This window comes from Sinocyclocheilus rhinocerous, unplaced genomic scaffold, assembly GCF_001515625.1.
Source record: "Sinocyclocheilus rhinocerous isolate Xijiao unplaced genomic scaffold, SAMN03320098_v1.1 scaffold61, whole genome shotgun sequence".
NCBI classification, from domain to species: domain Eukaryota; kingdom Metazoa; phylum Chordata; class Actinopteri; order Cypriniformes; family Cyprinidae; genus Sinocyclocheilus; species Sinocyclocheilus rhinocerous.
Genome location: NW_015640445.1, coordinates 134,250 through 145,198, shown reverse-complemented (window position 1 = coordinate 145,198; position 10,949 = coordinate 134,250). Strand labels below are relative to the sequence as shown.

The 10,949-nt window shown below is 33.7% G+C and overlaps 1 protein-coding gene across 1 annotated transcript in view; it reads left to right on the top strand.

The window, feature by feature from the left end:
• LOC107752725 (pleckstrin homology domain-containing family H member 1) overlaps positions 1-10,949 on the top strand; it is a 49,491-nt gene that overhangs the window by 32,333 nt on the left and 6,209 nt on the right. The window contains exons 18-28 of the mRNA XM_016568751.1: positions 368-479; positions 697-809; positions 4,283-4,459; positions 4,634-4,731; positions 6,057-6,234; positions 7,650-7,805; positions 7,918-8,015; positions 8,126-8,267; positions 8,356-8,495; positions 9,574-9,703; positions 9,861-9,944. Coding sequence (XP_016424237.1) covers positions 368-479; positions 697-809; positions 4,283-4,459; positions 4,634-4,731; positions 6,057-6,234; positions 7,650-7,805; positions 7,918-8,015; positions 8,126-8,267; positions 8,356-8,495; positions 9,574-9,703; positions 9,861-9,944 — 1,428 coding nt within the window. The remainder of the gene's footprint in view (positions 1-367; positions 480-696; positions 810-4,282; positions 4,460-4,633; positions 4,732-6,056; positions 6,235-7,649; positions 7,806-7,917; positions 8,016-8,125; positions 8,268-8,355; positions 8,496-9,573; positions 9,704-9,860; positions 9,945-10,949) is intronic.

The following is a 10,949-nucleotide window of genomic DNA, read 5'->3' as shown; positions in this document are numbered from 1 at the left end:
TACACTCTTCTGTGTCAGCCGCGCTGCACGGATGCGCTGTTTTCGTTCAAATCAAAACGTAAATACACGTAGAAAACGTATCCTTGTGTCGCGGCTGACACAGAATAGCATATGCTGCTTGCATTCAGCGGATATTCTCTTTTACGGGTTTGGAACGACATGGGGGTAAGTGATTAATGACAGAATTTTCATTTTGGGGTGGAGTATCCCTTTAATAGTTTAACAATAATATGACTGAGCTACATTACTAGCTTTAGTTTTTCAGCATCACTTCAGCTGTTCAATAGTGTCACTCCTTTTGGTAAATGAAATTCATCTCAGTTATACATCCGCATTCAAACCTAGTCTTTTGCTGTCTTTCTTATAGGACACCTGGCTGTACCACCTGACCGTTGCGGCGGGCAGTTGTGCCAGCTTGAGAGTGGGCACAGAGTACGAGCAGCTGATTGGCAAGCTGTTGGATGTGGATGGAGACCCAGGTCAGAAGTTACTTTTAAATATCTACCAACCGCACACTTCTACAACATGTACAACTGCTTCTCAAGTCACTTGATGGATGGTTTTAAATCGAGACAGACAGATTGAATGACTTTATTTAGACCCCAGACAGTGTTTACGACCAGTTCTTATGGCCTGATAACAGCTGTTGTGCCATTTTCATTTGTTTTTCAATCTGTTGTGTGTTCATGCGTGCAGACTCCGCTCTGTGGAAACGTGAAGTGTTGTGTTTCAGTAAAGAGGGTCTGCGGTATCCTCTCACCACGCTGCCCTCCGAGGCTCTTCAAACAGAGGCTCTCAAGCTCTTTAAGGTAAACGCTCTCGTCTGTCTTCTTTTACTCTCACATTCACAAACGCTAGTCTTTATGTCCTCTTGTTGTCTTTATCTTCCTTGAAGAGTCACTCCATCTCTCGAAACACTTCTAAGTTGTCCTCGTCCTCCTCTCCTGAGGGTTAATGGTGCCGTCCTGTCCCTGTGTGTGAGAGAGCTACTGTGTCTCCCACAGCAGGATCAAAGGCTGTGATGGGAGGCCTTGTGCTCATTATAGCGCAGGAGATAATGAGCTGGATTTGGCTCTGATTGACGTAAAAAAAAACTCTCTGCAGTGTAGTCATGTTGGGGAAGCTGCTTTGAAACTGTAGCTTGCCAAGATACATGCTAATCATAATTTATAGTAGTTCAGACTACACTTTCAAAACAGTAGTACTTGGATACAGTACTCGTAATAAAATCAGAGAAGGTTTTTTGGCACAAAACATTTAGGATCTCTATTACGGTGTCAAATGGGAACACAAAAACTAAATCATGGCTAACAACATAGAAAAAACTACTCTAAACTGAAGCAAAAACAGCTGCTGGTATCAAAATAGCAGGCTGGTTGATGACCAGTATAATTTGAATGCACATGATGAAATTAAATGAGCACAGCATAAAATACCGTTCGGGGTCATTAGTAAATGTGGTCAGTATATTAATAAAAATATTAAGATGCACAACTGTTTTCAACATGGATCATAAGAAATCAAATCAGCATATTAGAATGATTTCTAAAGAATCATTTGACACTGAAGACTTGAGTAATGGCTGTAAAATTCAGCTTTGCTACAGAAATAACGGAGAACAGAAATAAATAAGTTATTTTAAATTATAAAAATATTTTACAATATTACTTTTTGTACTGTATTTTTTATCAAATATATGCAGCCTTGCTTACCAACCTCAAACTAAGTAATTTAACCAATTAATTAGCCTGGATGATATATTAATATATTAACGTCTTGTCTCCTTAACTGAACATGAGATGGCTTGTTCATTCAGTTCATTCTGAGTGTTGTTCAGATTTAAAATCATCTCATTTTGAGTCTGAACAAGAATCCAAAATAACTGAACTAACAAGCCATCTAATTTGAAAATGAAGTGAGCAAATCAGGTATTTTATTCATGAATGTACAATTATTAATGAATAGTAAGACGGTGTAAGAATTAAGCATGAATAAAAACGGCCAATGATACAAATAAAATGACTTAATATAATCTGTTATTTTAGTATTATTTATTTATTATATTATAGTATTTATTAATATTTTGAATTTGGTGAGGTTTTATTTATATATTTTGATTTTATTAAATTTTTCATTTCATTTTAAGTTTGAGTAATTTTGTTATTTGCTTATGTAATTTTTTAATTTTGGTTAATATTTCTGTTCAGCTTTTATTTATTTATTTTTTTTATTTTTTTTCAAGTTAAGTACTTAAACTTACTTTATTTCATTTAGTTGCCAAAGTCTGTTATTTTAGTATTATTTATTTATTATATTATAGTATTTATTAATATTTTGAATTTGGTGAGGTTTTATTTATATATTTTGATTTTATTAAATTTTTCATTTCATTTTAAGTTTTAGTAATTTTGTTATTTGCTTATGTAATTTTTTAATTTTGGTTAATATTTCTGTTCAGCTTTTATTTATTTATTTTTTTTATTTTTTTTTTTTTAAGTTAAGTACTTAAACTTACTTTATTTTTTTATTTTTTATTTTTTAAGTTAAGTACTTAAACTTACTTTATTTCATTTAGTTGCCAAAGCAACATTTCTGACTTTTAAGTTGTTTTTCATCTAATATTTATTTTAGATTTCATTTCAACTTTATTTCAATTAACAAAAACAATTTGTAATAGTTTTAGTTTTACTTAACAATACCAACACTGCTTATAATGTATTTAGATAAATATCTAAATATTATAAAAGTCATGCTCAGCAGTTCACAAAACAGAGGGAAGATAATAGAACTGCTTTGTTGTCATTTTTGGGCTTAACACTTATGATGCTGAAATCTCTTAGTAGATTTATAAATGTGAATTAGGATGATACGTTTCTTCAGTTGTGAATAACTAGGTTGTTTTGTAACGACTTGGTTGAGTGAATGATTTAATGACTTAAACACACAAAAAATAGAGTTGCTTGATGCCACCTACTGGCTTAACCATGTAACCTGCAAAAAAAGTAGCTAAACTAATCAGGGAATGAATCCGAATGAAGCTTTTTGGTAAATGGATTCAAACGATTCACAAGAATGAATCACAATCCTCACTTCAACACAGACTTTCTAGGAGAATGCACTTATGTTCACTTAATTGTGCCCCATTTGTAAAGCTACATGTAAATAATGTGAAAAAAGTTAATTAGGGTTTGTTACAGTTATCCATTATGCAAGAAATGCATTTAGTAGCATCACTATTTCTAGTAATGACTTCTAAACAAGTGGCTCTCAGCACTTTGTGTGGGAAATGGCACTAGCCCTGTAACGTCTCATTTTGAGGACAGGCCTAAACATTTCATTCTGAGTTCAAAGAGGATCGCTGACAGCGTTTGGAGAGATAGTCTCATTCCAGTAACCCGTAGTTTCTCCTTAGGCTCCCGTTTTCTATTGACAACCCTGTTCTCCAGAGGTTTGCAGACATTATGCCCTATTGACTGTTCAATGGCGTATCCTCGAGAGCTAGCATCGTGCGCAGCCCTCAGTGCTCTTTGAAGATCAGAGGGGCTTTTTAGGTAGTCATTTGATACTGAAAGAAAAAGCCTCCCACTCTGAAGTAATGAATGGGGGGTTGACAGCTCCATCCTGACTTGATTTAATTTGCATTGTAAGAATTTCTGTACGAACAGAAACAGAATGTTAATAAGGAAGTAAAGCGTGTTGTTGCATGCACTGTCTGTATGGCTACAGAACCAGCTGTGTGCGCTAACATGTTGTGTGAGGAGTTCGCCATCTGCTGGTTGTTCTGTTCTCATCACAGATGGTAGTGCCATATATTTCTAGCTTTTCTCTGTCCGCTCATATGGTTTTAAAAAACCTTTATGCCAATTTCGAGATAAAAATCTATTTAACAGTTCTTTAAATGTCATGCGGTGTCTATCAAGTAAAAAATACATGTCTTGGATACATGTGAGAGAACACATCTAAATATGTAAAGTGAAATAAAATGAAACTAAATAATAAATTAAATGTATAATTAATTAAATGAATTATAAATCAAAATTTTATCTTATTTCTCCATAAATATAATATATTTTGGGTGGCCGTCGTTACACCACATTACATTTTACAACCTGAACTAACTTTGTGTGATCATAAAAAGGTCCAGTTATCTGACATTGTTATGGACTGTTTTCATGAACAGCATTTTTAAATGTATTTTTGTATAAACTAATAAATAAGGAAAAAATGTAGTGTCATTGACCCACACACATACAAATAAGTTATTGTTTTGCCCCCCTGGTAGTCATGTCAGCTGTTCATCAATGTGCTGGTGGAGTCTCCCTCCATCGACTACCACACCTCGCTGGCCCAGAATGCACTGCAGGTGTGCCTAACACATCCAGAGCTGCAGAATGAGATGTACTGTCAGCTGATCAAACAGACCCACTGCCGCACTCCTCACAACTACGCCCTCACACAGGTCAGTGTCATATTTGTGTGCACACACACATTTCACACTGTATCGTCATATTAAGTGTTTTATGTTTCTATATCTCACCGCTCTTCTTTTTCTTTCTCAGTGCTGGCAGCTGTTATCATTGTGTGTAGCTCTCTTCCTGCCTCAGCACCATTTCCTGTGGTTTTTCTTTCTCAGTGCTGGCAGCTGTTATCATTGTGTGTAGCTCTCTTCCTGCCTCAGCATCATTTCCTGTGGTACCTCAGACAGTACCTGCAGTGGAATGCAGATCCCAGGTCACTGGCCACACACTCACTCACTCACTCACTCCATGAAGTACAATGTGTTGAATAAATTCCACTAATAAATTTCCCTCTCAGACTAATTCTCAAATATATATTTATATTTATAATATGTACAAATAAATCTGAATATATAGTTTGTGAATAGTTGTATTATTATATACAGATATTTGGAATTACAACTATATATTCAGGATTATAACTGTATATTTTGATTTATAAACATATTTTGTAATTACAAATTAAAAATGCATAATTTGTGACCCTGGACCACAAAACCAGTCATATGGGTCAATTTCTTGAAATTTAGATTTTTTCAACTTCTGAAAGCTGAATAAATAAGCTTTCCATTGTTGTATGGTTTGTTAGGATAGGACAATATTTGGCTGAGAACTCTTTTGAAAATCTGGAATCTGAGGGTGCAAAAAAATCAAAATATTGAGAAAATCGCCTTTAAATTTACGGTAGGAAATTCACAAAATATCTTCATGGAACATGATCTTTATGTAATATCCTAATGATTTTGGCATAAAAGAAAAATCCATAATTTTGACCCATACAATGTATTGTTGGCTATTGCTACAAATATAATATACCCGTGCGACTTATGACTGTTTTTTTGTGGTCCAGGGTCACATTTATATTATATGTTCTGGTTTATTCAGTATTTATAAATACTGTATATTTTAAGAATTTACATTTTATACATTCAGATTCATAACTATATGTTCAGATTTACAACTATACACCACTGTTTACAAGTTTTACATTTAAATGTATTTGAAAGAAGTCTTTTCTGCTCACTGAGGCTGCATTCCTTTCAGCAAAAACACAGTAAAACAGTAATACTGTGAAATATTTTTTAAACTTAAAATAAACTGTTTCAATTTTTTTTTTAATATTTTTAAATTATTCTTTAGAAATCATTCTACTGTAAAAAGCATTTATTTGAAATCTTTTGTAACATTATTAAAGTTGTTACTGTCATTTTTTTTATCAATTTCATTAATTTCTTGCAAAAAAACTAAAAATGGAAGTGTATATTTGAATTAATAGCTATATATTTAGCTGTAAATTTTACATCTTAAAATTTACATCTTACATAATTTAAGAATGTCACATACAGTATATCTTACTTAATGAATTAAATTCAAATCACTGTCAAAAAAGACTGCTTCAAAAATAATAAGAAAAAAACAGGGAGTTTTGATGTGCTTACTGCAAAACAAGACTTAGATACCGATACGAATAAGGGTTTTTGCAGTGATGCCTCATGTAATTGAATTTGAAAGCCTGTGTTTATGTGTGTACACCCACAGGACTGAAGTGGGGAAGTATGCTGTGTACTGCCAGCACTCGGTAGAGAGAACCTTACAGAATGGAGAGAGAGAGGCAAAGCCTTCACGAATGGAAATTCTGTCTATTCTGCTGAGAAACCCCTACCATCACTCGCTCCCCTTCAGCATACCCGTTCACTTCATGAACAACACTTATGAGGTACACACCAACACGTTCTGTTCCCATTGATCTGGCACTCTGTAAAGCCTACTGTATCATGCTCGAGACGCAAATTTCTAAGGCCTGTAAATTATCAACATAATTAACTAAAAATCCTGTTGTACACAATCTACTGCATGCCTTCTGCCCTCTGAATCATAGTCTCTATATTTTTTAGTCTTTTTTTTTTCTTGTCTTTGTGCTGTGAAATCTTTACTAATTTTTACGAAGTAAATGTAAGAATAATTTTATTGTTAGTAATATTTCAAGATGAATATTTACTGGACTAAAGCAACTTAAAAAAAAAAAAATTAGGCTTTTGTTTATTTGTGCATCTCTCAATCATCATTATATTGCATTGCACTGTATGTTTTGCCCCCCCCCAATTAAACTGCAGATATTTTATCATAAAAATAAGCATTTAATAGCATCTTGCTAAGACATAGGCCTATTATTGGGAGATATTGAGGGATATTTATATGCATTTTGAAATAGTATTGAAGTAGTCTGCTGTACTGTTACAAAAACCACATTGATTCACATTACAAGCTATCAGAATTTCATCTCACTTTTTGGCCATATAAATAACAACTGCACCAAAATTACAATTTTTTTTAAATTTTTTGCTCACTTTTGGTGGGTTTTTTACTCCTCGAATATGAACTCCGTATTCTTATATATCACACTATATGAACCATAAAAGCCTGATGTATCAAATAATTAAAGGGGTCATATGATGCGATTTCAAGTTTTCCTTTCTCTTTGGAGTGTTACAAGCTGATTGTGCATAGATAAGATCCCTGAAGTTGCAAAGACTAAAGTCTCAAATCCAAAGAGATATTCTTTATCAAAGTTAAGACTCTGCCACGCCCCCCTAAAACGGCTCGTTCTAAAGGAGGGGGCTTTGTAGAAAACGAAGCGTTTGAGAGAGGCGGGGCATAGAGGACCTACAATAATGTACAGTATTTGAAAAATAATGTGTTTTTTTAACATTAAAGCATGTCAACATATTCTGTTACACCAAATACACAAAATAATGATCTTTAAAAAAGCATCATATGACCCCTTTAAACAATTGCATTTTTAAAAAGAATATTATGTGTGAAGTTTCAATAGACTGTTCCATTTAAAATAAATACTTTTTTCCTGTTAACACTTGGTATTAAGATGCATTCAGGATTTTAGACCCCATTAACACCTGTATTCGATGCTGGAATGGCGTTAAAAAGAAAATAAACAAACAAACACCTGAATTCAGCATTGACTACTGTATGGTCACAAAGATGGATGCTAATGTCAGGTGTAAACAGTGTCTTTGATGTATTATATGGAATGTATAAGTGTCAACAGTTTTACTAAAGCAGGACAGGCTTTCAGAATGCTGCTGCCTCTTCCCTTCCTCCATCTCTCTCTAGGTTGTAGGTTTTGATGGTTCCACCACAGTGGAGGAGTTCCTGAACACAGTCAACCAGAGAGCAGGCATGAGGAAGCCACAGATTTCAGGCTTTGCGCTCTTCACTGACGACCCCTCTGGAAAAGACCTGGAGCATTGCCTGCAGCCTAGCAATAAAGTATAAAATGAACATTAAATATCAGAGCTTTTTACAAGCACAAAAACATTTTAGTCTATCTATTCTGTGCTGCAAGAAAATTAGCGGAATGCTTTTTAATCTTCTGCTGCAGATTTGTGATGTGATCTCAAAGTGGGAACAGGCACTGAAAGAACTTCATCCTGGAAAATATGAGGGAACACGGATTGTCCGTCTCACTTATAAAAGCAGGTATGTTTGAGAAACTGTGGTTTTGTATCTATTGAAACCAAGTATTAAGAATGTTTTTGTCAATAGAGTAATAATGTTAGGGTTTTAAAAGTATTCATTCTTCCTTGTAGACTGTGTTTCCGAGCTCAGGCTAAGGGGGAGACTGAGCGAGAGCGCCTCCTGCTGGCATATCAAGTAAATGAAGAGGTACAACAAGGGCACTTCCCTGTCAGTAAGGAACTGGGCCTGGAGGTGGCTGCGCTGATGGCACAGGTGTGTGTTAAAGTGGATCAAGTGTTTGAGGGTAAGTGTATTTGAAGTGATGGATCACAAATACACCTCACTCACATTTATCTTTTAGGTCGAGCATGGTGACCTAGACCGGCCAGCAATGTCTCCCACTGCTTCTTCTCAGTCGAAGACCCAACAGGTCCTTCTGCAGGTACTGGAGCGTTTTTACCCTAAACGCTACAAGCAGGAATGCAGCATCGAGCAGCTTAGGTAAATTCACATTTATTTGATTTTGTGTTCATTATAATCACTTCATGTTCAGGATTATATTATATTACATTAGTGGTAATTAATCTTTAGCAGTTTATTATATACTTATTTAGAATATGCATGATATATGATATAACGTTTTGTTTCAGTATGTTCATTCACAATTATTATGTATCATCATATAATCTCATATAACAAAATAAAAATGTTCACAATTTCACAATAATAAAAAAAAAAAAAAAAAAGAAAAAAAGGATGACATGATTGATTGAAAAATCATTGATTGATTTTTGTGTGCCTTATTCAATTTTAGGACAACTTGATGCAATTAGTATTATGTGTAGTATTATTAATAATTATTATTATGCAAAGTAGGTAAATTTTATTTATAGAGCACATTTAAATCCAGCTTACACTGACCAAAGTGCTGTACAAAACAATCATAAAGTACAGTAAAATATAAAATAAAATAAAATTTGAATTAAAAAAAATCAAAGATAACAATTACTAATCCATAAATTAAAAATCAGGAAAGGCTATAGAGTAAAGATGTATAATTTTTATATAATAGTATGTATTTTAGAATAATTATAATTATATAACAAATTGTAATGCATTAATAATTAGAATAATTTATCTTTAATTTATTATATATAATTTTCAATTTATATATATTAATACAGCTTTTTGGAATTATTTATTCTGATGTTTGACCAAAGAATGCCCCATTTACAAATCAAAATATAATAACACTGTACATTATGTATACATTTATATTACATTTGTAATCTATCTTTAGCATTTAATTATATACAATTTAATTTAGTATAAATATAATATATAAATGCAGCTTTGTGGAATAATTTTTAACATATAATAATTTAGTTTTATACTAATGTTTGACCATAGAATGCCCAATTTACCTATTTTACCATATTATACTTTTCTTTATTATATTTAAGACATTTTAAGACTTCTTAAGGACCCGCGGACACCCTGTAACTGTAATATATGCTTACTGTTGTTTTTCTTCATTTAAAAAGAACATGCAATCTTTAATCGCAACTTTGTCCCACAGGGAACTCGCTGAGCGTTTGGCCACTAAGTGGTCTGTCCTTCGTGGATGCACAGCCTCTGAATGTGTGAGAATCTACCTGACCGTGGCCCGCAAGTGGCCTCTGTTTGGGGCCAAGCTGTTCAGTGCCAAGGTAAGATCAGATGTACAGTAGATAAGATGACAGTTTCCTTAGCCACTGATAAAACTGACTGCTATTTTCTAGAAAGATTTTCAGATGTATTTTTCACAAGAGGGCTGTTAAAACATGCTAGAATTTCTCCTTTTACTCCCACTCTGTTGGTGCACAGCCATTGCCTCCCTCTTCATTGGAGCAAACTCGAGTGTGGCTGGCTGTTAATGAGGATGGGCTGAGTGTTCTGGACTACACAATGGTGAGTGAATGCGGATACTTGCTCTAGTTATAGCTTCAGAAAGTAAGACTGCATTAAAGGAATATTACGGGTCATTTACAACTTAAGCTCTTAAGTGTGCTGTTGATTACCACAGAAAAATAAAAATAAGCAAATACTGCTACTGATCTCAACCAATATATCATATAGACCAAATTATTTGATCAGAATCTAAGTAATATTCAAAAGCCTTCACAGTTCCATAACATCCCCACCATTTTTTTAAAACACTGATCGCACATTACCAGTTAAACTATGTTTATCCATGTAGAAAAGTAGTTCTACCTCAAATGAACAATTTAGCAATTTAACAAAAATATGAGCTTCATATTTCTGCTTTAAACCCTCCTGTTCACATACCTGCTGGACTTTTATTGTAAGTGCACTTCCTTTCAGACCTTTATTGCCCTCTCTTGGCTCAGTGAAATTTAATTTTATATTATCTTATTTTATTTTATTAAATTTTAGTTTAGTTTAGTTCTTCCATTTTCTAGGTTTCAAGAACTATATTATATTTATCTGGCACTTAGAGGGCCATATTGGCAGGTGTGCTTGTTTGAAAAGCTGTAGTCCTGATATCTTGCCCAGTTGGCTGTATTCTCACTTGGAGAGGTCTGATTGTTTTGAGAAAGAATAAACAGGGTCAGGCAGACTCTGTAATTTTATGTTTTCTATTTTTATATCTTTTTTGCTTTAACTTCTTCATCCACTCACTATTCTCACCAGCTCACAAAAAAAAAAAAAAAGCCTTTTACAGAAAAGATACAGAAAAAAAAAAAATAGTAATATTGTGATATATTATTACAATTTATTGATATTATGACTTATTGTTATTATTATTATCAACTGTGTGTTTTATTTTGATATATTTTAAAATGTACTGTCACGGGAGGAGCACACGACAGACACAGTGGGTGTGGCGTCAGGCCGCGGAGAGGCTTTTATTTACAGAAAATAAAACAGTATCCAGAAAAGGGAATAAAGTGT